The sequence below is a fragment of the Prinia subflava genome, chromosome 4, assembly GCF_021018805.1.
Source record: "Prinia subflava isolate CZ2003 ecotype Zambia chromosome 4, Cam_Psub_1.2, whole genome shotgun sequence".
Classification (NCBI taxonomy): domain Eukaryota; kingdom Metazoa; phylum Chordata; class Aves; order Passeriformes; family Cisticolidae; genus Prinia; species Prinia subflava.
The window spans coordinates 11,382,312-11,410,131 of NC_086250.1; the positions used below are offsets into that span (position 1 = coordinate 11,382,312).

Here is a 27,820-nt window from a genome sequence, read left to right on the forward strand (position 1 = left end):
GTGGAATCCTTTCACTTGCCACGTGGTTTTTCGTGCGTTGAAATGGTTTCTGTGCAGACAACTTGTTGTGTACTAAGTGAAAAGCTCAGGAAACACAAGAACTATTAAATAGATTCTCAAAAAAGGCCTGGTTTATCCTCAAGTATCCGGAAGGATGTGACAAAAATCAGGAAAAGTCAGTGCTCCCCTCAGAAGAATTGCCAAGTACAATGCTCACCCAAAGATTACAACCACAGGAGCTCAGAGAAAGCACTGAAGGGCATAGTGAGCACTGGAGGGATAAAAAAATCACCCACATAAATTTCAATTGCCAAAACCAGCAGAACTACCAGTTCTGGTTTCAGGGACAGGCCTAAATTCCTCTAAACTCCTGTGTAGAATCTGTGTAGATGCTTAGTCCTCATCTTGCCTCAATTTCCTGCCTGTATTAACAGAGGAAATGGTTCATTCTGTGTTTACAGGGCTATCCCAGAGATTTTGTACACCTTCTCCTCCCTCGCTACTTTGTAGGAAGAGGGAATCAGAGCCTCATTAGAGATGCTTTAGTCTATTTTAAAACAGTATGAGTTACCACAAAAGTGTCTAAATCTCTAAACAAGGGGTCTTTTTTACTTTTCCTTAAAACCTTGATTTCAATTGATTTCTTCTTTTCTTGTTTGTTTGTTTTTTTCATCTTATATATTCAAAATCTATAAAAATGACTGATTAGTTTGGTCCTTCTTACCATTTCAGACTTGAACTTACCACACCCCATTTTGGGCAATATGTATATTTTATAGTACAGCTAAAAATCAGTATAAATAGCCACATTTCAATAAATAAATGAACTAGAGGAAACAAATGCTAATCCCCTCAGGCAAATAAAATACCCTTTTTAGAAATCTCAGAAGGTTCCATTTAAGCCCATGCCCTGCAATCACATCATTCTCTCAGATTCAGCAGGGTAATAAAGTATAAAACCAAATACTTAATTCCCTTGTTTGTGAATGCCCCAGCTCACTAAAGGTCTTCTCTGTGTTTATTCATGGGATGATTGGTGAATGTGGGTTCTCAGAGAAATCTCATTCATAATTTGTGAGAATCAAAGTCTATTTGTCAAGCTAAGCTGGGAATGAAATTTCTAACCAAGGAAAAAAGGTTTAAGAAACAGAGATCTTAAAATTAGTCCTTGCCCATTGAGATACTCTGTTTGGTTATAATGGTAAGCATATTAAATCTGGTATGGAATTACAAGGAGTCTTGCAAGGCTTGTCCCCAGTTTTTGTTAACTTGGAGTTCAGAAGGTGCTCCCAAACTTATACCTGAAAGCATTTTCTCCTTCTCTACCACTGCAGTGCTCTCCTGACAAAAGCCTGGGGGTCTTGAATAGAGCAAATTTAGAGTTTCTTCTTGTTTGCCTTCACCTAATTCCCAGTCCCTTTTTCAATCTCTCCTTAGATTCCATCATTTTACTCTGCTTGTTATTAGAAGTTTTATGCCCTTTCTAAACTTGGATATCCTGCTAATGAGTGCAGCTGCATTTACTGGCATCCCAGCAGTCATGCAGTCATTTCTGTCTCAGCATTAAAGAGTTTCATCTAGAGTGTTCATAGGCCTGAGAGAAGAGGACTTTTTTGTTCATGGCTTTTTTTAAAAGTCAAGAAAATAATGTTTTAGCATGAGTTTTCTAGCCCCTTCCAATGCCTGTTTCTATTTACCTGATATCTCTTTTAGTTAGGTTTTGCACTTTGCAGTGATGCACCACCATGCCTGGAATGAGCATCATCGCTGGTCCAAAACTGCTTTCCCTGCCATTCCAGGCTCTTGGCAATGCTAAAAAGTCAATTAACAAACAGAGGGAGCTGCAAAATCATTCATGTCATTGCTGCCATTTGACTGCTTTTTAGAATGTATTTCTTAAGGATATGATCATCTTTACTCCAGGGGAAATTTGACATTAGTTACCAACTTTTGCAGGCCACTGGCAGAACTGTGTGGAGAAGCTAACTTATTTCTTGCTAGGTAATATTAATATTTTAATTTTTAATAGGTTTTATGATACAATTTTCTTTTTTAATACATTTTCTAACAACATAATTTGCCTGTTTAGCCATGATGCCTTGTAGATATGAAGTGTCACATTTATAAAAGTGTTATGCTTTTGCTTAGACTTTTTTTGTTTTACCTTCAAGAATATAAAACCCCAAACCTATGCTGAGTTCTTCAAGTATGTCGTTAACTCCAGGTTAACTGTATGTAAAACTAGCACAAAATGTTATTCTTTATATTTCCTGCTTACTAAATGTCATTTACCATAACTTACAGTGTAAATGAAACTGAACCTTCTTTTGAAGCATCCAGAAGGTATTATTTCTTTTCTAGTGTATCATAAAACACTCATTTATTTCTTGAGAATTTCCCCAAATCCTCATCTTTGTGCTCTTAAACCATCTCTGTGTTTCCTTACCATGTTAATCATTGTTTACCGTGGGATTAATTGATAGATTGTGCAAATCCAGTGGATCCCAGACTTCTCCAGCCAGTGAACCACTACCTCTGTCTTGTCTGAACCACATCTGTCTTGTCAGATGCTCAGTTCCCATCTGACCTCAGTGGGAGTTCAGTGTGCTCCTTGTCACGCAGGACAGGATCTGTAGGCATGGGGCATCATTAGGTGTCTCCTCCCAGGTGTTTTTGAGTTTTCTGCCCAGCACTGGGCTCCCCATGGTGCCTAACCTGGGATGGGATGGAGCAGGGCACAGAGGAAGCCAGCTCAGCTCCAGCTGAAACCAAGCTGGGGCTCCACCCCTGGCTCCAGGTTTAAAAGAAGGACAAGCTCCACTAAAGTATGTTATAAACGACAGAGAGGTAGTGGCACACAGAGCTGTGGTTGGGAGCCACACCATGGTTTGCTGCCCCATAATCTTGAGGAGGTATTTCATACGAGTGCATATGAACAGCTAAAACTCCTGGAAATTTTGGGATATTGCTGACAGCTTCTAACCAGCTGTTTCTCCTGCCTTAGCACCCCCTCTCTCAGTGGTAAATACTACATGCTTACAAATGAAGCTAAGCAAATGTTTTTCTGGAAGCAATACCATCAAAGACACTAAGAAGGAACCTTATTGTGGCTTTCCAGAACTGGCAGGGAGCCTAAAGGAAAGATGGAGAGACACTCTTTACAAGGGCCTGGAGTGACACAAGGGGGAATGGCTTCACACTGACAAAGAGGAGGTTTAGATTGGATATCAGAAAAAAATTCTTTATTATATGTGTGGTGAAGCCCTGGCACAGATTGCCCAGAGCAGCTGTGGCTGCCCCATCTCTGGAAGTGTTCAAGGCCAGGCTGGATGGGGCTCTGAGCAAGCTGGGATAGTGGAAGGTGTCCCTGCCCATGGCAGGGGTTGGAATGAGATGATTTTTAAGGTCCCTTCCAACCCAAACTATTCCATGATTTTATGATAACTGTTCAGATCCATGAGCTGGTACCAGTTCATACCTCCTTCCTCACATCACCTTGGGCATCTCAGAAAAATGTCTGAAATTGCATGACAGTTTTTTCTTCTGTACCATGGCAAAACAGCCAGAAGTATAGAACATACATGCACCTATTAACAAATGTCATTAGGCATTTAGACACATTTAAAGTATGTATAATAAATCCTTGCGAGGCTACAGTGATTCCTTCCCAATCTGTATTAAACTGCTCTTTTTTCCAATATCATTGAGGATCTAATAAACTGAAAGGAAAAAAGTATTCACTGATAAAAAAGTATTTTATATATGTGGCCACATAAAATAATCTCATACTTCAGAAAGCAGCAAGTCAAGTGTGCCAATGCCATTTGAACAGTGCCTTTTCACTACATGTTTTGATGTTAGAGAAAATAATGCCAAATAAATATTCCTGTGAAAATTTAATATTTCTTAGTATCATTTATAAGTTGCCTTTGGATTTGAATTGCAGTTACTAGATTGAGGTAGGTACCAGCCATTGATAGTAGAATATAACACAACCTAGAGTGTAGATTTTGACATCAGGGGAGAGAGTGGGTGCTGTTCTAACTAAAGCATCAAATTTAAAACTCTTCCCTTCACTTTGTTTTGCTTATGTGTTTCCCTGTATTTTTCTGAATGCACATTCATGAAATTAATATTTAAAAACCTGATTATCAGCTATTTCATAGTGTGAGGGCTTTGTTTCTCACTAAGGCTCTGTGTCTGTCTGCAGTAGGAACAGGTACTCCGTGGCTTACGCAGCCCAGAAGCCATGGCTGCTCAATGCCACCGTGGAGGAGAATATCATCTTTGGCAGCCCCTTTAATAAGCAGAGGTAAATATCCATCTCCTTGCAAAAACATCTGGCAGCTCCTTTTAAAGAGGGTTTTTTGGCATCTTATAGAGGAAGCTTGTAGATTCTGGAAAATATCAACCAGTGCATGCTAAGCCTGGGGTGGATTTAGCCAACCTGACTTTGCTCACCTCAGAGGAAGGTTTCTGGTTTAAGTTAGGCTGTTCCTCTAACCAGAGCACGTGTCTAAGCACGTTGGTGAGAAATCACACAATGGCAGTGGCTCTCCATGGAATACAGCTGAAGTCATATGTGTCATTTCCAAGGTGAGACGAACCTCATATTTGGAGACTAATGTATTTTTCTTTTGTTTAATGGAGCCCAAGGCTGCCAGAAGAGTCAGGAAACAGGGATTCTAGGCATGTTTCCACTGACTTTATGTGCTAATTCCACTGTGATCAAGTTACTGGAGCAACCACTTTCCAAAACCAGCATTTATGAAGATGGGGTGCCTCGAAGGAATGGCCTTAATTCTTCCTTTAGAAATACAAGAGAAGGAAGTGTGAAAGCTGAGGTGCACAGTTTCTGTTGTGCCTACCCAGCACCTGCTTCTTCCATCCTTCTAAAAGGTCAATTAACAAATGTGGAAAATGTGACTGGACTTAAGGAAAAAAAATTGCTGATGTTTTCAAAGGCAACACACTCTCTATTTTCAGTTTTTGAAAATACACCCTGTTCCCCTCAGTCTCTGTTGTATTAAGATGTATGACTCCATTCTGACTTGATAAAACCCTAACCATGACCAAATGCGTTGCAATCCAGAAAAGCACCAAAATATCAGGGACCAGATTCTTCAGCCACTGCATCCATCAACTTGTTTCAGTAGCTTCAAAGGGGCAAGGCTGAATTTCATCACTCAAATATTCTGATCCCTGCTGCTCATCAGCAGATCACCTGCTACAGACCCAGAAATCTCACCAAAAAAAGTCAACATTTTGCAAGGGGTTTGCTGGTTCTGGTAAGACCAGAAGCACTGTAAGGCTCCTTTACCCTATAAAATGACTCCTAAGAAAATGAAGAGGCACTTAAAGGGGAAGAATAAAAACTCAGTGGAAAATAACTTCAAACACTCTGGAGTCCAACAAAACAACTACATGACAGGGAGGATTGTACTCAATAATTTACATAATTAAAAAGCAGACTTGCTAATAAAGACTTCTAGTAAAAATGTAATTTTTTTACAATGCTTCATTTACAATGCTCCAGGATTAGTTCTCAGTAATCATTTTACCCTATTTATTTTTACAATTATCCAGCCATCACAAAGCAATGAAAAGTTTGTGGTGACATCTACCTGGAGGTTTTTGTGTTAGCAGAGGGAGTGGCTGGATAAACAATTGCAATGACCACGTTGTTTTTCCAGGTACAAGGCTGTTACAGATGCCTGTTCTCTGCAGCCTGATATTGACTTACTGCCATTTGGTGACCAGACAGAAATTGGAGAAAGGGTAAATAATGTGAATGCTTTAATCTCTGCTTGGCCTCTGTATTAAGAAGACACTCCCTGATGTCACTCAGACAGTTCTAGTCTGTATTGGGCTGCCAGATTGGTAAATAATTGTAATTCACCAAAGGTTACTGAAAAAACCTTGGAATCCCTTCTGCTTCTTCAGCTATTTCTCAAGTGGGATTTCTTGACCAAAGTCTCCCGTATTTTGCTTGCAGAATTTGATGCTGGTATTGGTTACATTTTTCAGTCTTATAAGCCTGCTGTGCTCAGAGCAGCTCTTCATAATTTACATTTACCCATGAATAATAACTTTTCTTCTGATATTATATGAGGACTATGCTTGTTTATCAATAGAATTAGAATTTAATGAAACTCTATAATTGTAAAAAATCACATTTCCAAAGGCCTGTCATAATGTTTATTCAAAGATGAATATTTCTGATCCATTTGAATCATTAGGGGATTAATTTAAGTGGAGGCCAACGACAGAGAATCTGTGTAGCTCGAGCACTCTACCAGAACACCAACATTGTCTTCTTGGTAAGATTTTTCTTTTTCACATGGAAAGTTAGTAATAAAACTGTAATTCCATATATTTACTTTATATTTAGAAGACCTATGGGGACTTGTATTCAACTCCAACACCAAATTATAGAGATAGAAAATAAGCATCCCTCAGAGCAGCATCAAAACATCCTGGGAAGCTGATGAAGGTGGGAATTCCCGATTCAGATTAACACTAGAAGAGTGGAACAGATTGTTTTAACTTCTCCTTTCTCTCAGTGGTGACCTACTATCAGCACAGTCCCACAGAAAACAGCAGGATTTCTGATAAGGAGCCCTAATGAACAGTCTGAGGACTCAGCACACTCCTGCAGAGTGCTGTGGAGTTGGACAGCCTTTCCCTTCTCTGTTCCTTACTTTCAGAGCATTTTAGGAATTTCAGGAGGTTCATGAAGGCACTGTTTGAGCCTCTCCAAAATTAAGCAGAGACTTATTGAAGAAAAAGTGTTTGCATATTGATAGCCTTATCTGAAAGTTGCCTTATTTCCAGCAACACTCGCTAAAGGTGAAGACCAAGCATGTCTGTAGTTTAGTTTGGAGGAAATGAGAAGGGTTGCTAACTCTGCTTTAATTTTCCTGTGCCAGTTTCACATCGAAATTGGGCCCAAGTTTGGCTTTGGATCCTGGCATTTTCAAATTTGGATGGGAAATTTCAGTTCTGGTGTTCCTGCACTCTGTCAGTGAGGCACACAGCCAGACACAAAAAATGAAACTGAGTCCATTGCTATGAACTGAAGAGCAGAGGATTCCAGCTCACTGGAGTGCAGCCCTCTGACTGGGTCCTTGTCACTAGAGAGAGATTAAACATCAGTAAAAACAATCACTTTTTTTTTTTTTTTTAAATACTATTTTAGGAATAAACCTCACCTTTGTATCCTGTTCTAATATTTTTCAATTTGATGTAATTGCAGGATGACCCATTCTCTGCACTGGACATTCACTTAAGCGATCACTTAATGCAGGAAGGGATTTTGAAGTTTCTACAAGAAGACAAGAGGACTCTTGTTCTGGTGACACATAAATTACAATATCTGCCACATGCTGACTGGGTAAGAGAAGAGGGACCAGGGGAAAATTTGCTTGGGATGAATGTGCACTCGGAAGTTAAAACCATAACATTTAATGGGATTATTACTTTTCTCTGCAATAGAGTCCCTCCTCAATTCCATATGCGATGTGGCTGACACTTTACCTAACACAGATTTTATAGTGGAAGAACTATTTTATTTTTACACTATTTAAGTAGATTTTTTTTTTGTTCATTAAAAGGCCTGGAGAATTTTGATGTAATTGCTATTATGTCTATTCCTTATTTTCAATGCTTTCAATACAAGTGCAGAAAAACATGACTTACATGAGTTTCAGTTTATGAGCTGTGCCAGCAAACTTAAGAAGGTGTTAATAAAATATTAAATAAAATGAAGACAGAAATTTGCATAATGGTATTGTCACTAGTGGTGAGATGTATCTTGTAGGATCCAGGTCAGTGATTATGGTATCTGTGTTGTTGAGTGCTGGGTGCTTTATCCCCTAGATCATAGCAATGAAGGATGGAATGGTGCTTAGAGAAGGGACACTAAAGGATATCCAAAACAAAGATGTTGAGCTATATGAACACTGGAAAACTCTGATGAATCGCCAAGATCAAGAGTTGGAAAAGGTAAATGGGAGCATTTGGGCAAGGATGGCTTATCCGCAAAAAATATTTGTCATTCAATTTAAAAAAAACACCCAGACCATGTCTGAAGCAAGTTATCGACTTGACTTTAGGGCAAAACCACATGACCTGTAAGGAGTTTCAGGGGTTGGAATAGATTGTCTGGGAAGTGTGTGGTATATCCATCGTGGATGGTTTGTAAGGGCATCTTAGCCAAGAAACCCTTGGAAATGTGGTGCACAACTGATCCTTTGGTGGGGCAAGCGTTGGACCCAGAAACTTCCTATGGTATCTCTTATCCTTCTGTTATTGCCATGAACATTTAGGATTCTCTAAAGACTATTTTTGAAGTTTTTACCATTCCAGAAGAGAGGGAATGAAAGAATGGCAGAGAGAGGGAAAGAAGTGGGCAAAGCTGAATTCTCTGAAATTTAAATTGAAAACCACAGTGCTTTTCCATTGTGTGACTTAAATGATCCACATAAAGTTTCTTTGATATTACCGCAAGTATTACTACAATTGGTGAACAGCTAAGCTCTAAAATTAATAAATTATGTCTCAAATTAATAAAACCTATTATTAATTATTAATAATAATGATAACCTAATTACTTCAGGATATGGAAGCTGACCAGACAACTCTTGAGAGAAAAACCCTCAGAAGAGCCATGTACCCCAGAGAATCCAAGTCACAACTGGAAGATGAAGATGAAGGTTTGTTTTACAATTTCACTTTATTGAATATCATTTTTCATTGCCTTTTCACTTTTATGGCTGGCAGTCCTTAGCAGCAGTGTGACCCTATTTAAGACACTTGGTAGTAATAGTGGAAAGTCCAACATTTTGACCTGTTTACAATAGGACTTGTTCAAGGGATTCTCCATATATTTCCCTAAACATCATGCAGAGATAAGGGTGTATCAAAACAAGTTAATTTCTTTGCTGACTCACAGTGCCTGTAGTTACTGAGGCATGAGATAGAAGTACAACAACAGAAAAAATTGTAAAGAAAAAAAAATGAGGTAGCTTTCAAGAGCATGTCAACTTTTCCTTTCATTGAGTGCAGCCTGCAGGGCTGTGAGATATATATTCTTATTATCTGGGGTAAAAAAAATTAAATTTCATATTTATACACCTCTGAAATATATATTTCCATAGTAGTAGTCTTCCACCATTTGTGTTTCAATAGAATGTGATCAATTATCATTTTTTACTCTGGATTGAAGGGAAAATAAACTTTTTCATGCAAACAGATCATGAAGAGTCTGGATGGAAAAGCTTTCTAAAAACTTCCAAATTGCCCTGCTGATTGTATAATAAAAGCTGATGAACAGGTTAGGAAAGGCCTGGTCTCTGCTCTAAATAATTAGTGAAGCCTTGGTTTATAAAAATTTTTTTTTAACAAAACAGTGACAAGTCAAAGATTGATAAACTACAGAATTGCTTAAAAAGCACAGGGAAAGTCTTATGAAAATATGTCTGAGGTGTTTGCTGTTCTTAAATGACATTGAATTTTGACTTTAAAATTTAAATTCAAAGCGGAAGAAAAAAAATCCAACAAATCCAGTAAAACAAGGTACAGTCATTATTGAATCAAAGCTAACTTGATCAAATGTCTGAGTCACAGAGGAGGAAGAGGAAGAAGATGAAGATGATAACATGTCAACTGTCTTGAGGCTCAGGACAAAGATGCCATGGAAAACCTGTTGGAGATATCTGACCTCTGGAGGATTTTTCTTGCTCTTTCTGATGATTTTCTCCAAGCTCTTGAAACACTCAGTTATCGTGGCCATAGATTACTGGCTTGCTACGTGGACATCCATGGACAATACAAATGAAGCCAGGAATGCTGATGAGGATAAGAGCAAAGAAAAGGTGAGCCAGATCTTGGAACCTGACAGGGAAAAAAAAATGAAAGAAAACATGTTCTAAAGTAATTATTCATCTAGAGGCCAGCTGGGATGAAATGACAGGTAGATTATTATACAGGATGGATGAATTTTTAATGGTTAAAGAAGGCAGTTCAAATTTTATCAATATTTTTGGCCATTCAGAACTGAAACAGAAGCATATTTGAGGGTAGAAAATAATTGCCTTTCAAAGTAGGAGCCTTAAACTAAACTTTTCCATCTGGATTTTACAACTGCTCTTCTAAGTCAATGACCACACTTTCCTAAGTACTGGCTGTCAAGTACTGTCCTGACAGAAAAAAAATAATGGAAGTCTTCAATTGTACTGCTTGAGTACAATCTACTTATAGCTGTAAATTTGACTCACGTACAATATCTCACTGGAATCCACTTACTAGACTTTCAGAAGACTTAAATGTGCTATAACCCTGGCAAATCAGTTTAGGATTTGCTCTGGGAATTTCATGATACTTGAACTTAATAAAGTGGAACTTTCCAACATTTCTCAAATGCTTTAATTCTTGAGAGATTCTACTCGGTTTCTCTAAGTGGCTTACAATCCTTCTTGGCTAACAAGCCTTTCTATTTGTCCACATAATCAGTCCTCACAGTTCTAAGAGCTACCATTTCAAGGTCTTGAGGGGTGGAAGAGAGTGCCAGAACTTCTAATTATGTGGACTTAACAAATTGCAGTTCCATCACTGCAGTTCCATCATAGTTCTTTTATTTCCCAAAGATGATCTATAATTATGTAATACAAGAGATACAATATAGTAGCTGATGGGCACCAGACACCTTGGGAACTTCCTAGCAGAAAATAAAAATGGGTGTTTATTTCTAGGATTGATGTATTTGTCATTCCATTAGACTTATCATGTAGCTGTCTTCAGCATCCTCTCTGGAGCTGGGATTGTCCTTTGCCTCATCACATCCCTGACTGTGGAGTGGATGGGCCTCACAGCAGCCAAGAACCTACACCACAATCTCCTCAACAAGATCATCCTTGGACCAATCAGGTACAGCAAAAACAATGCCCCTGAAAAGCTACATGGTCAAAACCTGTCCTTTTTGTAACTGCAAGGGTACTCCAAGGAACAGCTCTTGTATTTGACCTGTTTCCTTCAAGGCCTCAAAAAGGGAAAATAATTAGTGAGATAATCATGTGGGGAAAGCAATCCATGAGAGAACATGTGAAATTTTGCCTCTGTTTTTTATCTGGCTGAAATGTTTCAGGAAGCTGGCACCCCTTCAGGGCTGGGGGTCAAGGGCAGTTCTGGCAGCAGCTCAGGCTCCAGGGCACCCAGCTGGAGCTCTGAGCAATGGCCATGGTGTCAAACCATGAGGACACCAAGGCTTGTTCTGTGCACAATACCCACGGCCTCACAGGCAGCAGGATGGTCAAAAGGATGCCTAAATAGCAAATAAGTTTATCACAGTGCTTCAGTGAAATATCTGGGGTTGGTGCCCATTAGAAGGAGGCTGAGCAGGAGCCAGGAACAGGCTGTGATTTTTGGAAGGGGTCCTAAATCCTGATGGAGCGAGAAGGAAAGATCGGGACACAAGACAGCAGGTTTTTGGAAGAGGAGACAAAATTTTTTTCAGGGGAAAGTGCCAAAAGAAGCGTTTAGACAGTCAGGATGCAGATAAGAGGATCTGTATGTTCTTCATATTTATTGCTTGGTTTTAGACAACAGCTGTAGGCAGCTCTGTGTTCTATCTGACTGGGCTTCTAATCCAAGACTGGGATTCCTCTACGGGTTACTTTTCTGTTTTGATTTGTCCAACAGGTTCTTTGACATGACTCCACTGGGGCTAATTCTAAATCGCTTCTCTGCTGATACAAATATCATTGACCAGGTAGATGTATCAATATATTTTGTTTTATTATCCTGACTTTGCAAATTTTTATGTAAATCCTGAATAAGATCATGTGCTAAAATATTCAGTAGAAAAAGGCATAGCAAAACCAGGCTCTGAGAATGATAATAGGAACACTCAAAGTAAAAGGTACACACATTTGTAGTAATGAGGGCAGGTAACCATTAAAATAAACGTAATGGGAGGTGGTGGCTCTTAATTTCTTCATATGTAGACTGGTTGATTCTGCTGGAAGATCTGGATTCAGAAATCATCACATTTTGGGCTCGAAACAGGAAACATAGTAGAATATAACAACTGTGAATATATGGGAGTAGGTGACAAATAAATGAACCACCCTGGCTGGCAGCACGTGTGGATTTTTAGAGCATTCAGGGAGAGGAAGGGTTTTCACTATGGCTGTGTATTAGAATTTTTGGATAAACAATAATCCTGAATGTAAGGTTGATGGGAACATGGAATAAACATCATGAGACTCTAAAATAGAGCATTCTATTTCTCTAAATATCTGGCATATCAAGAACAATTTTCTCTTCCTTGCCTGATATATAATTGAGGTGGAAATGGCTCCCATTTCCCCATGATCTTTGAAACTCTGACCTTTAGAAAACAAAAATCTACTGACTCATTTTTTAATGCCTGTGGATTTGGCTATGATACTCACAGAAACAAAAGGATTCTGATATCAGGACAATATCAATGAGTATGCAGTGCTATTATTCCACTTTTCTTATTGGAAAAGGTTTATAGTGATGCTACCAGGGATTTTTTTCCTCATGGATGTTTTTCATTTCTCTCTAGCACATCCCTCCCACGCTGGAGTCTCTGACCAGATCCACCTTGCTCTGCCTGTCAGCCATTGGGATGATCTCCTATGCCACTCCATGGTTCCTTGTAGCCCTCGTGCCCCTGGGCATAGCATTTTATTTCATCCAGAAATACTTCAGAGTTGCTTCCAAGTATGTATTAAGGAACTGTCCAGAAAGTTTCCTCCATGAAATATTGTATGTGAGAACTGTGCTGGAATGTGAGGTTGTAGGAGCCAAAAAGGGGGATATGGCCATGGCATCCTGGTTTTGATCCTGAGGCATGAGTTTGAGACATACACTGAGGAATATTTCCAACTGACCTGGGTATAAATGGGGCATTTGGGGAAGTAACACCAACTGAATCGAATTTTTTTGGCTCTAGAGTCAGATGGACATGAAGTTTGTTAATCAGCTGAGCTCCCATCTGGTCAAAACCCCTCTTTGACATTTGAGGGTTAGTAGACAACAGAGAATAACTTCCTGGATTAACATCAATCCCAGCTTTTCCTTCATACTGGGGAAAATAGCTCCACAGGAACTAATTTCTGCTGTACAGTGTTTCATATTAAGTGTGGTTTGGCTGGGTGTAAAGAGTACAGTTTTTTTCAGCAAAAAGAGAGCAATGCTTCTGGTGCTAAATTCATTCTATAATTTTGTAAAACATCTTCAGCAAGCCATCTGAAGTTTTTTCTTAGATTCAATCCATTAGTCTTTTTTTATCAGCCAGAATCTTCCAAGAAGATTTATTTATAAGAAAACTCTGTAATTGGAATTCAATAACCAGAAATGTTTAAATCTGAAATAATTTGCTGAACTTCTCTGAGATTTTTCAGAAACTTAATTCTTGCCCACCAAACCTCCAAGCTGAAGCTGTATGTGGCAGTACACCACATCTCAAGGAGGCTGACAAATCAGGAGACATGGTTTTCCCTCTCAAATTATTTTTTTAAATTAAACTCTTTAAAATCACTTGAGATGTGACTTGTGTTCTTTTGATGAACAATAGAAATCAAAACATCCAATTTATTTCCCTAAAAATTAGTCTTGGGAAATGTGGGATGAAGGAATATCTTCAGCTAGTACTTGTAACTCACTTGCATGCAGTCCTTTGCAGGCATATAAGCCTCACTAATTTTTAGAAATGCAAATATTTACAGTATTTCTTGCAGCACTTTGACTCTTTGTTGTATTTTCCATTACATCTTTCAAATACGTCCGTGTATTTTCCATTATAAATTTGAAAGATATTTATCATCAAAACATCAGCAGAGAATTCAGTTCTGCTCAATGCAACATTCAGCAACATCGAGCAGTTGTTTCTCCTTGCCTATCTAATACAGTGTGCAAACTTTGTAGGATTTTGATAACAAGTTTTAATCTCTAATGATCTGGACTTTCTTCTGTTTGTACAACTGGCTGCTATGCCAATGGCAGAATGTTACAGAAAGATGTAATTTTTTTTCTGTGGTTTGGAAAATATTCCTCTTTTAAAAGACTGGGACTTTTTGGACCTAAACATTGTTGCTCCATGCTGGTCTTGGAAGTACCATTGCTGAGTAATTAGGGAAATTTATCACTCATGTTATTTCTCTGTCAGTGCTGTCTCTTCTACAACCAATGTTAACAGGACAAAGAGAAGGTCTGCTATCATCTGAAATATTTTACTTTCAACATGTTATGGTATTTCCAGATATGGAAAATGAGGCCAGGTTTATGTGGAAATACAGCTTTTTTTGTTAGGCCAGCTGTAATCATAAATTATATAAACTTCCGGATATACACAGACCCTATTGTATACCTCACCTAAGAGTCATAAATAACATGCTGGAAAGTTTAAAATCAGTGGTCTTGAATTTAAGTTAATTTTATTAATTTATCAGAATCTGAGAGAATAAAAGGTAATTAGGATCTGTTGATGTGCAATACATAAAATGTCTGTTCTTGTCTGCTGTGCGGCAAAATTTCTACAGACAGAAATGTTTACATTGTAATGGGCATCTGTTGTTTTTTGTCCTCCCAGGGACCTCCAGGAACTTGATGACAGCACCCAGCTCCCTCTGCTGTGTCACTTCTCTGAGACAGCTGAAGGCCTTACCACCATCAGAGCTTTCGGGTAAAATTTGTAAAACAATTTGTTAGAGGGAGCCTTGGGGGTCAGGCCAGCCTGTTCAGCTTCCTTGGAGCATGTCTGAGGGCAAACCGTTGAATTTGAAGAACTTTATTACGCTGTTTCAAAAAAAGAGAATAGATTTTAAAAAAAATAATCTAAAAATAGATTTTTAAGAGACATGCTTTGCCATGCCTCTTAAACATTTTGCATACTTTCAGTAACACATGTATTGGTGTTCCACTGAATTAAAAGTGATTACGTTTTTAGAATATGATATTTAAACTTCTAGTGAGTCAGTTTTAACCATGTCTTTAACCTGGACAACAGGGAGATCTGCTTTGCCAAGCAGGCAGAGGCATTGCCCCTTCAATCCCCCTGCTCTATCCAAGTGTCCCTGAATCAGTTCTGTGCTTAACCCACTTCCCAAGCAGGGAGACATCATTATGGCACTCTCCAACTGAAAGGCAGTGTGCAACTTGAGAGATTTTCCAAGAAAACTGCTGCAGAAAGGAACTTGATCTTAATATTGTAAAAACTCCCTTTGTTAGTCAAAACTGAAAAATTCTGTAAGATCCAAAGCATTCTGCCAGCTTTCCATGCATATATTTTCTCTCTACTACATGAAATATAGGCCAGACTCTCCTATGTTCACTCCATTATGGTTATGAGTCTGTCTAAGTGCCAGCTTGAGTTTTTTTCCCAGTACCCCTTGCACCCATTCTGCACTATGTGGAATTCCAAGCAGATCCCACTGCAATGCCATTTCCACACCTATTTGATAAGCTTGAGGCTGTTTCCTCACATCAGGCTAAGACTGAGGACATCAGCTATTAGCACAGAGTGTTGCAGTAACACCTGTGGAAGAACAAGCAGAAGCATTGTTGAGTGGAAGAAGTGTGAGCCAGTGATCAACAGGAAATGCTTTAACTAGCTCTATCAACAAAATGATGTATTGAAACAAGAAGTCATTATTATGACCAGATGCTGATGTATGCTGGGTACTTCTCAAGAGCTTCAGAGTGGCCTTTCATCACCTGAAGAAGGTTATGAACCTGAGGTTATCTCCTGAGGAAGATGAAAGAGCACTTTCTGAGTGGTTCAACTGTTTTTTTGGCTCACAAAAAGGCAGTGTGGGCTTGGATGGCAGAGAGCAAAAGGCAACCCAAGGGCACCACAACAACTGAGTTTTTCAGGATTTCTGGTGCTAATTGAAGCCATTTCATTTCCCTGCCTGTGCTCCAATGCCCACCAAACCTGAAGTCTCCTGCATTTATTGTCTGCAAGCTCGTATTTACTGATGGTCCTATTAGTCATTCTCTGCAGTTTGGGTTCAGTATGTTCCAGGATAAAATTGAGCATGTCCTCACATAATTTACAGCAAAGCAGTAAGTTGGATCAGAGAGCAATCTCAGTGACCTTTGCTGCTCGTCATCTGACGGGATAAAAGTCTGAAAGTGCCCAGAAGATGAGCTGAACGTGGATGAAAACACAGATTGAGCATGTCAGATTTTCCATTAGGAGAGCAGGAGTGTTGCTGCCAGGAAAGCAGATGAGCAGAGTAGTCAGTGCATCCTTGTTCCTGCCCACATCCTTACTGTTACCAGTTGTTCTGGAGAGGTTACTTGTCATGTTTACAGGCTGTGCAGAGGGAAATAAAATATCAGCAGGAAATGGAAGAAAAGAAAAGGAAGTTTCTGGAAGAAGAGGCATTACAGGTGCTTCACAGCAGGGCCCTGAGACTTTGAAATGGAAGATAAATGGAAGACACTGAGCTGCTAAAGGAAGTTCAGCTGGTTTAATCAAGTGAGGGTATTCACCAGAAAATAGAATATGGAGCAACAAAATTTCCCCCTGACTCTGCAAGGCACCATGAATTTAATACACTTGCACCAATAGAGATTTCTCCTCTCCTCTCCCAAAGTGTACCTTGGCTCTTCAGCACTCTGGCATCCTTGAACTTGGTTTTTAAATGTGATGGGCATTGTGTTGGGGAGAGAGGAAGAAGTGGCAGTGGAGATAACACCACTCATTTTTCTGATTTAGACATGAGCTACAGCTCTCCCTGATTGTAGTTTCCAGCTGTTTAAGCAAAGTGTGACTAGCTGAGGAAACAGCTGAGCTGAGTAGCTGAAAGATTTAATTTACAGATCACTCTACATCCATATGAATTGAAACCTTAGGGATGTCACACGCGTTGAAGAGCCCTGCAGCTGGCCAGGTAATTTGTGAGATCAGATTGAAGCTGACAGGTGAGCCCTCTGCCCTGGCTAGTGGCCAGTGAGGAGGAGCTGAGGGGCCACAGCAGCACTCATCTGTGGGAGGAGTGGACTACAATCCACAGCTATAAAACGTGGATCAGCTCTGGGAAACAAAACCTATCCCAGCATGCTGGCATTGCAGTCTCTTTGAGGGGACAGTCTCTGGTCCAAACCCTAGTCCAACAGAATTTCTTGTCAAACAAATCTCTCTCTACTCCATGTGTCGCTCTGACAATGGGAAGCTGTGGCAACATATATGCATTCTTAGGGAAGAGCTTTTAACCCAAACTTCAGCAAAAACAGAAAGGCAAAAGGTTTTGGGCTGGGGGGAAGGAAGGCAGAGCAGAGTTAACGCTTCACTCTTTTGTGTGTGAGTGTGTAATGTGTTGTAATGTAACAACTTTTGTCTCGGCAGGCACGAAGCCAGATTTAAACAACGTATGCTGGAGCTGACGGACACGAACAACATTGCCTACTTATTTCTGTCAGCTGCCAACAGATGGCTGGAGGTCAGGACGGTACGTTCAGTTTTGTCCCAGCCGGGGTTTTGAAACCTTGGAAGCAAACAGAGACTTTGGCTGATGCAGAGAAGATAATAACGAGTATTAATCTCGCGAGGAGATTATACACACAGCTCCTTAAAATAGATCAGGATTGTTATGTTAAACCCAGAGGGTTTTTCAGCTTTCTTGGCCAGGAGTAAGAAAATACAACTCTGCCTCATCTTCTGCTGCTGTGCTGTCTAGCGTCTGAAGAGAGTGCAAGAACAAACATTTACATAACTTCAAACAAGACTTTCTCTACTACTGTGCAGCATCCACAGACCTGCCTCAGCAGGAGCTGTTTTCACGGCAGTACATGGCTTTTCAGTGGCTTTTTAAACTGTGCCATCCTTATGCCAGGGCTGTTTTAGGCCCACTGATCTCCCAGGTCTTGAGGTATCTCTCCAGCAGCAAGTTTATTCCCACAGCTATAAGCTAAACCCTTGCAGGGCCATACTGTTTGTGTTTTTATTGTTTGATATCATGAAAGAGAGCAGAGCTAGACTTCAGAAAGGACATGACAGCAGGGCACAATGCAGCCACTGACAGTGATATAGGCTCCTGGGTTTTGTGGGGGCTCTCTGTGAGGGACTTCCCTCATCTGTAAGGCAAGAAGAGGCAAGCAAAGTAAATGTGATTCCCTTATTCATCTGAAACAGAAAGAACAGTGAATAAACAGAGCAGTTGCCTGATTCTTCTGGATATAAATAGCAACAGGCATGATTAATCCTCACATCAAAGGCTGTATACTCACCTTCTTTTCCTGTTGGAGCAACAAAGTTATTGTCCATTTTTTATGATGTGCTCAAAGCTTTCAGCCTCTTACAGCATCCAAGATCAGCTGAAATTGCTTCCAAATCTAAAACAGATAAATAACAGAGCAACAGCTGATCCTGGAATAAGCCTGTTAATGTCTCACAGCCTTAGACTTGCTTACATGCAGAATGAATTTGGTCCAAGAATACACCTCACCTCATCAGAGCATTAGAAATAATGTGATCTTGCCAAGGAATAGTTCATCTAGCTCTGCCTAATGGCACAGTGGTACTAAGATCACCAAAAAGTTTGTGGGATTTAATAGCAGCTCTTTAGTCCCATCCTAGCTGATGATAGAGACTCAAGACCACTATGCTGCATAGGTGTGAGTCACAGAATCTCAGAATCACAGAATGGTTTGGCTTGGGAGGGACCTTAAAGCTCATCCAGTTCCCTTCCCTGCCATGGGCAAGGACACCTTGCACTATCCCAAGTTTCTCAGAGCCCATCCAGCCTGGCCTTCCAGAGATGAAGCAGCCACAGTTTCTCTGGGCACACTGTGCCAGGACCTCACCAGCTCCACAGAGAATAATTTCTTCCTCATATCCAATCTAACTCCTCCCTCTGTCAGTTTGAAGCCATTCACCACTAAAATTTGAGTCTGCATTCTGCTTATCAGCACATTTTTTAGACAGACAAACTAGGCATCCCTCATTTCAAATCTCAGAAGGAAAGATTCCTTACAGAGTATTATCAGACAGGAGGAGAAAAATGAATGGAAAATGTGATCCAAAGTACATGTAATGCAGGCAGCAGTGGGACAGTGGCAATACCAATTATATCCCATTAATCAGCACCTTGACTCCATGAGATGACGTGGCATTTACTTCAAACCTGAGGTAAACATCAAGAAAATGGGTTCCAGCTCCTGCAAAGCTTCTGCCAATAAAACATGTGCATAACCTCTATAAATTCTACCAAAAGCCATCCTGGACTTTATGAAGTCAATGATATTTCCTTTTTTGAGGCGGCAAACCCATATTTGAGAAGACCTGAAGGAGAGTGGAGAGGGTGGAATTGATTTGTTTAAGTGGTGGGAATCAGGGGTGTCACTGTTACATCCTTCTCATTGGTTTTTTTTTTTAATATGCTTATTAGATTTTTTGATCTCTGCTCTTTTTGGGGTGGCCACCATGGGATGCCCTAGCCCAAATGAATTTGCAGCAATTACTGGCCTGTTTCACTAGTGTTCAGCAAGTTGCTTTGAGTATTTCAGGTTGGGCATCACAACCGTGCCATCTTCCAGGGAAAAAAAACAAACCAAAATTAAGGGCTAGGTGTCATTATATAAACAATCCTTGGTAAAGCAGAACTGCTCCACAGGTAAAGAAATGTTCTGGTTGCTGCATTTCTTCCTTTTCTGTCCCCCTGTCTCTCCCTCCAGGATTACCTGGGTGCTTGTATTGTCCTGACTGCTGCTGTCACATCCATCACCGAAGGGCCACACTCGGGGTTCGTGGGGCTGGGTCTCCTGTACGCTCTGACGGTACGTGCCAAGGCCAAGTGTAAGAACTTCCAGACCAACACATTGCTTTTAGAATACTTTTATATGTACACGGTCATCTCCTAGCTTTCTTAATCTTGAAAAAATGAATCCTGCAAATAATGGACTCAAGCCAAAGCTGAGAGAGTTCAGGGCAACTTGGACTTGCTTCAGGTTTTATGAGCCAATTAAAAAAACACAAGCATTCCCAGGCCCTGCGTGCTCCCAAACAGAGCAGGAAAATTAAAAATGCGTAAGAGGACCTGCTGAGCACTCTGTTTTGTACAACACAGCACTGGTTCCACCTCTACATGGCAAAACCTGCCAGGAAATACAGATTGTCATCATCTGGATAATCTTTAACCAAAGACCAAATAAAATAATTGCCAAAGAAACAGAATTATTGGTTTTGCCCTTGGAGGGAAATTACTGAGATGCCCAAGATTGTCCATGCACTTATGATTGGATTTGGGGATTGAGACCTTTGTGGGCATGGTTCATCTTGCCAGGTAGCAGTAGGAATGCAGAGGAGATGGACTTAGGGCTGATAAGGTTGTTGTGGTCCATTAGCTGGTTCATTTTGCCACTGTCATTAGCAGTGAGGAGAAGGAACAGTATTTTGGATTTTCTGAAGGTGTGAAAATAATTTGACTTTGCACCTTAAAGATAAAATCTTGATTCTTCTGGCCATATAATAAAAGCAGAAAACTACAATAATAGGAGTAGTCCAGCTACTTCTTCCACTGGAACAGGGTCACAGAGAACAACCTACAAAAAGCAGTGTACCCGGCTGCAAGAGAGACTGAGTACTCACCATGAGCACAGAGTGAATGACAATCACCACAGAGAGTAGAAGTATTCATGAATTAACTATAAGAGTGGGGACAAAATATTGCTGAATGAACCACGAGAGTGGGGACAAAGGCCAGATGATGATAGTGGCAGGAAGAACTTTTGAAACCATGGTTGGCATAATAAAAATAGGTCTGCTTTGAAGCACTGGTATGAGGGAGGGATAAAGGTGTGGGTCTAACCCTGAGATCTGGCTTTACACATCAGTTCTGGTGAGTCCATGCCTACAACAGAAAGTCCTCAGCAGCTGCCTTAGGGTGACCTTGGATCCCCTCTGTGCTGCTGTTGCAACAGTGTGAGAATCTGTCAACAACTGAGAATTGGTCCCAGGGCATCAGCTTCACTCTGAAAACATTCCTGGTAATGCTGCTTCATTAGGAGGGATCCGGAAGCGCCAGGATGTCTGCACCATCCTCAGCTTCTTTGTTTTTTAGCCTGTGTTTGCAAACAGTTCATTTGTGTGAAATAGGCACGTGCTGAAGTCTGGCACAACAGGTGAAGAAGAGCTGTAGGCACCAAGGGATCACCTGTCTCTCTCCTGCCCCACAATAACCCTGATGAACTTTTGAAGGCAGCTGGATCATTACCTGTGTGTCCTGACGTAGTTTGTTTGGGTATTTTAAAATAATTACTCTTTGAAGCTGAGAGAGGGATGATATTTGGACCTGTATGAGAGCAAAGTGTTTGTACTAAGGTTGTGTTTACAGTGGACATCCTGAGCTTATTCTCTCCTCTTCTATAAACACTGCCAACTCCTTTGCACAATTGGGATGGAACCTGAGGTAGTGGGCAGAGCTTTTTGGGTGCCAGGCTGTGTTATCAAATCTGCCAGATCTGACAGGATAGCAGCCTGCCACTGCAAGCAGCAGTTCTGCGTGTTTTGCTTATCTGCAAACTTTCTCCCATTTCTCTAACTTCCTAACTCAAAAGCTGGACACCAAATAAGCAGGTTTCTGAATATAAAAGAGAGAATACCCCACAAAGAATTCTATATTAAGGATAAAGAAAGCAGCCAAGTCCTCTAAATTAACAACAATTTTTGCTGAATTTCAGTGGAAATTATTTACTGTTTGTTTATTGCATCAGTATTACGTTAGTGACAAAGAAGTGAGACTGGGTGATTTATTCTTAATAAAGCCCTTATTTGGTACTCATCAAAAAAAAGGGCAAAGCCTTTCTCTGAATATGTTTGTGTATAGGGTGTTATTATTTTTAAGTTTCTAAAACTTCATTCAAGTACATAAAATATCTCAAGTTTTAAGGGTTCTTGGCAATCAACTCTTCCTGATAAGATCGGTTCTTCTTTTTTACAGAAGCACTCAAATACAGACTTACAAAAAAGATTTAAAATTTTCAGCCTTAAATAGTAAGTCCTGCCTAGAAAAGAATTTGTCTAAGCTACTGAATAGTGTTAGAGAATTAATAATCAATGATTATCTACTAAAAGTAATGCCTTTACTATTGATTTAACTATTGATCAAATCCTTTACATTACAAATGAGAACAAAAACCAGGAAGGAAATATTGCTGAACTGATAACACATTTTTTCCCTCATATATTTCTATGTTAGAAACTTATAATGTTTTCCATGGAGAGAAATGGATTATCTAAATATGCAGAAATGAAATAATCATAAAATCTTTTCAATATATTTGCAAATAGTGAACTTTCTTAATCTTTAGCTGCAGTCTTTGAAAGAATAGAATATACATAATAATATTTCCAAACAGCACTTTCAATTTTGATTCTTTTCTGTGCTTAAAGAAGACACCTCTCAGTGCTGATGCTGAAAACAAGAGATTCCCTCAGTTAGTCAGAGTTTAGGAACAACTTTTCCATACTTGTCCTTCAAAACACAAGGCTGAGAACACCAAACACCAAATTGCTGTCTTAGGGCTAATTGTGTTGGAGTATGATTGGCTTCTTATGGATTTGATGCTGTTGCACTGAGTCTTGAACTGTTGTAATGTTAAAACTGTGAAGTTGAACAGTGCTGAGTCCGGCCAAGGAATTTCATAAATGTATCAGACTTTTACTTCCAAATGGGTAGATGAACAGAAAGAAGGCTGAGCTCTGTCCTTGTTTTCATTTTGTGATGCAGATAACCAACTACCTGAACTGGGTAGTGAGGAACCTGGCTGATCTGGAAGTGCAGATGGGTGCAGTGAAAAAAGTACACAGCTTCCTGAACATGGAGTCGGAGAACTACGAAGGCTACCTGGGTATTGCTCTTAATCTTTTGGGGGCTTTACATGGTAATGTGAAAGAATGGTAGACTTGGTCATGCAAATATACACAACTCTCTGGTCAAAATCTGTTCTCACTGAGGTGTAGGAATTGCCACTGGTGTGAATAACAAGGATAGCTAAAAGAAGCAATGAAAACATGTTGCTCATGTTAATCAATATGAAAAAAATATCCTATCAAAATGCCAGGGAGACAGAGTAGAACAATAAGAAAATACCACAATTGCAGATGACATTAACAAAACATCCATGTAAGTTATTTAGAAAACAAAAATAAGGATAAAAAGTAGAAATGTCACATGCTTCAAAATCTCTGATCTTTGGAGCAGATGGGGACTACAGAAATAGGGCCACACTGGCAATCAGGCTCTTGTCTGAGCTGCACACTGCAATTCATGCTCCACACACTTCAAATTTGCTTTGATTGCCATTTTAGAAGTGGTTGAAGTGCAAGAAAAGGCTCATGAGTCAAGAAGCGTCCCTGAAAAGCCAAGCTCCTCAGTCCAGAGACAAAACCTGCTGTGTATTTGCAAATCAGGATGAAACACGAGCTGTGACATTGTCAACAGCTCATGTTGTGTGGCAGTAACAACTTCCTTCCTCAAGCTGCCCTTCCTGTGCTGGTCACTGACCCAAGGCCATGCTAACACTGCCCTGACACTGCGTTCTCTGCTCATTTGGCTTCTCCCTGTTTTAGTATTTACCCTCTCTCCCTCCATGTGGAGACCTGGAAGCCAAGTGCCTGCCAGGCAGTTCCCAGCACAGCCTCCCCTTGGCAGGGAACTGGGGCTCCATTTCTCCAGTGGCTTAAAGGAAGGTGCCCAGGCAGGAGAGAGGAGGAAAGGGGACTGTTGTAAAGGGTGACCCTCTGGCAGCACTCATTTCAGTTTGTTTTTCTGTAACTATTTCAGATCCCTCTCAAGTCCCCAAAGACTGGCCCCAGGAGGGGGAAATCAAGATTGAAAATTTGTGTGTTCGCTATGAAAACAACCTGAAGCCTGTTCTGAAGCATGTGAAGGCCTATATCAAACCAGGACAAAAGGTACCATGTCAAGCAATTGCCCATCATCCTCATTCTTGTGAAGATCCTTCATTACTAAGTTTTCCATTCCAAAGTGGCAGAAGAACAAGATTAACAACTTGCATTGGCAGATATATACATTTACAGTCCTCTCTGAGGTCCCTGGGCACAGATCAAGAACTTACACTGATAAAAGCTTATTCTTGGCTGGGATCAATTTTTCTTCTGAGTATCCCATGTCTTTCCAAGTCTGTTTTCCTTGCATAAAAGTAAGCCTAAATGGCAGATAAATTAGAGGGACATTAGACTGAACTGTGTAAAAACACAAGAGTATCTCACATTTCAGCATAGAGTGTCATTGGCATCCAGGTCAAAATGCTGAAATGCTCCCGGGACAAATCTGTGTGATGAGGGGCAGAAAAGGGGAATGTGCTCGCTGTACAGTTTTGTGTTTTCCCTGGTGTGCCACCTGCCATTGGGAAGGACTCTTCTACTCATCAGTAGCACAATCCAGTGCAGCTTTCCCAAAAGAACTGCAGGTGTAAGTAAGGGGTAAGGAGTAAGTGAGTAATTGAGTACTCTGTGAGTAAGTGACATCCTCCTTATTTGCAGGTTGGGATCTGTGGTCGCACTGGCAGTGGCAAGTCCTCCCTGTCCTTGGCATTCTTCAGAATGGTGGACATTTTTGATGGTCAGTTTTCCCTGGAATGTGTTGTTACTCCTCACCTGCTTCCCCCTTATATCCTCAGAAGTGAGGAGCCTTTCTGATAGTTTATAACCTGGTTCTCTGGCTCCGAAGATATTTGATTAGAAGTGTCATGCCCGATCCTTCAAAGTACGAAGTGCCCTATTGTATTGAATAGTACTTGGTTCTTCCAGGAAATATTGTACACAGATTATATTTATAATTAAAAAAAAAGAATTGCATATGGTCTGACAAAACAATATGCAATTTTTGAGACAGGACAAAAAATATGTAACTCTCTGGAGTGTCTAAACGTTTCCTTGAAGAATAACTGCATTAACTTATTATAGCTGTCAAAATGTTAGCAGAGTAGAAACCAGAACTCAACAAGTCCATTCCCTTGGTTTTTTTTTTAATTTTATTGTGCTTTCCCACAACTGCTGCAGAATCTGACTCAAGGGTTGGAAAAATGTTGCTATGTTTTCACTCCTGCAGCATTTAACTGTTCCAGCTAATTGGCATGAACTGCTTTTCAGCATTTATAATACAGATACATGTGTGCTGTGGCAGGAATATAGAAAACCACTAGAAAGTCATCTTTTTGTTTTAAAGATTTCCAAGTTTCCAATTTAGCCATTGTGCATGAAATGTTTACCAGGGAAAGCCCAGTAGGATGTGAGAGGATAAGTGAATCTGATGGAGCTAATATTTGCTCTTGTTGTGGTTCTGTGCCTATATGTCTATGGTCAGAGTCTTCTGATTCATGACCATGATTCCTCGATATATAAATACTGCAAAGAAATAATAACCATGCTTATGGCCAGCTTGAAGTTTCCATCTACTTAAGTCTTCTTTCTGGATATTTTCTTTGTCTGCTTCTCCTGTATCCCTGCTTTTTCTTAATGGGAATGTCTAAGCCTTTTCTGATCAAGCTCTGTTTATCCTTTGTGCACATCCCTCTCCCAGCTGGACCCATATTTGGTCTCTGTGCTCGTCCACTTCTGGGTGGGGTCCTGACTCTAGTACAGTTACATAATAAGATTTGAGTAACTTTTACTGGAGCCAAAGTTTTATTCATGTTGTTCCTTACGTCTTCATTATCTCCTAAATTTGTATCTGTCCCATTTTATTTCCTTGCTTTTGCTTTGTTCTTTAGTGTTTCCCTTCTCTTGCCCTCTGTTCAAACAACCTCTCATTTCTCTTGTGTCTTGCTTGACCACCCCTCAATCCTTTCCCAGTTCCCCAGCTCCTCTCAAATTTACTTTTTTCTCCTCTTTTCTTTTCCTTGAGCACCCTGGCTTCTATCAAATATGCATTTCCCTATTCCCCAGGCATGCCATATTAATTTTTCACTCTTTATTCTACCTCATCTTCTGCTAACCCACTCTCAAGTCCTTGCTTGTGAAAAAAAGGAATTTTTGAAGTTTATGAAACCACTAATGTCTCAAGCAGAAGTCCTATAACCTGATTTGGATTTTCTTGAGGTGTGAAAATAATTTGACTTTGCACCTTAAAGATAAAATCTTGATTCTTCTGGCCATATAATAAAAGCAGAAAACTACAATAATAGAAATAGTCCAACTACTTCTTCCACTGGAACAGGGTCACAGAGAACAACCTACAAAATGCAGATTCATGACAATGGGAATGACAGAAGGGACACTTACAAAGCTCTGAATATCCATGCGCCTGTCAGTTCAAGTTCTCACTGTTCAGGGAGAGAACTGATGAAATGAATGTTAGGTACATCCAAGGGAGGAGTGCAGCTGCCTAGTGAAGCAATCCACATGAAAACTGCAGAAGTGCCTGATCGAAATAGCCTTGACAGTATCTTCACTCAGTTTGCCCTGGCCCATCCTTCCCCGTAACCTCCAACCCCCTGCATGCATGCATATATTATGCAAATAAATTGTGCCCCTTCTCAAAGGAAATATCTTCAGCAACTGTTGAATTCAAGGGTAACAAAGAAAGGCACAGAACATAAGTTGCTCTTGTTCTTGCTCTATTTGGCTGTAATTGACCCATAATAAATTATCCTTCTAGTGGTATCATTAATCGCATAGAAGAGAAGACATGAAATTTCCCTTAAGGGAGGGTGGGAGAAAGAAAAAGGAAAAGAGCAAGGTGGCAGTTTGACTGATAAGCTGCCTTGTGTTATTAGATACATTCACATTCCCCATGTGTCTGACAGTGCTGAGAGCTCTCAGAGACAGTGTCCCATCATCTAGAGACCAGCCCAGAGGGGCTGTTCCATCTTTCCACCTTTCGATCTGCTACCTGTGGATCACATGCTTTGTGCCATTCCCTCAGATGTTCTGTGTGTTGTCTGGCACAGGGAGGATAGTGATTGATGGGATAGACATCAGCAAATTGCCTCTGCACACGCTCCGGTCCCGGCTCTCCATCATTCTCCAGGACCCAATCCTGTTCAGCGGCTCCATCCGGTAGGTATATGTCATCAGGGGTGGCAGGCAGCATTGCACAGCCTGCCTGTCATGGGAGCTGTGGGACAGGAGAGGATGGAAAAGGCAAGGAACCTTCCTGGCTCAGTCCAATCCATCTGCACAGCCTGCTGAGAGTGACACACAATGTCAATGTGTTGATTTGCGGAAAACCTGAAAGTAATTGCAGCAACAAGACTCCTGTTATGGTTTTCTTTGCAGCTTTAATTTGGATCCCGAATGCAAGTGCACTGATGACAGACTCTGGGAAGCTCTGGAGATTGCTCAGTTGAAGAACATGGTCAAGTCATTGCCAGGAGGCCTTGGTATGTCTGAACCAATCTCTGGGATCATGGGCCAATAATGAATCATGCAGGCACACAGATAAACAGGTCCATTGCATCTGACACTCTGGATCATCATGTAGGAGTGACAGGGACATAATGAAGATTGTCTCTTCATACCAGAGAGAATATTCTTATTAAAAATCTGAAGAATAATCTGGTTTTCCATGCACTGCAGAAATATCCTGCAACACCTCAGCACCATGGTGAGATTCTTGGGGCTGTCCTGGGCAGGGCCAGGAGTTGGATTTTAATGATCCTTGTGGGCTCCTTCCAACGCAGGATATTCTATGATTCTATGATCATAGTGGGATAATTAGTAAGGAGAAAAAAGAACAGTTTTATCTCCTTTAGCAGAATCTGGCTCTGCCAGCAGAGCTATAAACACTGATAGAGCATTTTTCTTACCATTTCAGATCCATTT

General features: G+C 40.4%; 1 protein-coding gene across 14 annotated transcripts in view; it reads left to right on the forward strand.

Moving 5' to 3' along the window:
- ABCC9 (ATP binding cassette subfamily C member 9) overlaps positions 1 to 27,820 on the forward strand; it is a 69,795-nt gene that overhangs the window by 37,302 nt on the left and 4,673 nt on the right. For 13 of the 14 annotated variants that reach the window (XM_063395438.1, XM_063395450.1, XM_063395445.1 and 10 more), the window contains 19 exons: positions 2,305 to 2,343; positions 4,211 to 4,312; positions 5,694 to 5,778; positions 6,240 to 6,320; positions 7,256 to 7,393; positions 7,879 to 8,004; positions 8,618 to 8,714; positions 9,628 to 9,875; positions 10,778 to 10,926; positions 11,698 to 11,767; positions 12,590 to 12,747; positions 14,618 to 14,710; positions 17,381 to 17,483; positions 19,708 to 19,809; positions 22,761 to 22,881; positions 23,817 to 23,947; positions 24,539 to 24,617; positions 26,947 to 27,055; positions 27,275 to 27,378. In XM_063395438.1, coding sequence (XP_063251508.1) covers positions 2,305 to 2,343; positions 4,211 to 4,312; positions 5,694 to 5,778; positions 6,240 to 6,320; positions 7,256 to 7,393; positions 7,879 to 8,004; positions 8,618 to 8,714; positions 9,628 to 9,875; positions 10,778 to 10,926; positions 11,698 to 11,767; positions 12,590 to 12,747; positions 14,618 to 14,710; positions 17,381 to 17,483; positions 19,708 to 19,809; positions 22,761 to 22,881; positions 23,817 to 23,947; positions 24,539 to 24,617; positions 26,947 to 27,055; positions 27,275 to 27,378 — 2,135 coding nt within the window. The remainder of the gene's footprint in view (positions 1 to 2,304; positions 2,344 to 4,210; positions 4,313 to 5,693; positions 5,779 to 6,239; positions 6,321 to 7,255; positions 7,394 to 7,878; positions 8,005 to 8,617; positions 8,715 to 9,627; positions 9,876 to 10,777; positions 10,927 to 11,697; positions 11,768 to 12,589; positions 12,748 to 14,617; positions 14,711 to 17,380; positions 17,484 to 19,707; positions 19,810 to 22,760; positions 22,882 to 23,816; positions 23,948 to 24,538; positions 24,618 to 26,946; positions 27,056 to 27,274; positions 27,379 to 27,820) is intronic. The other variant, XM_063395451.1, reaches the window with a different exon arrangement.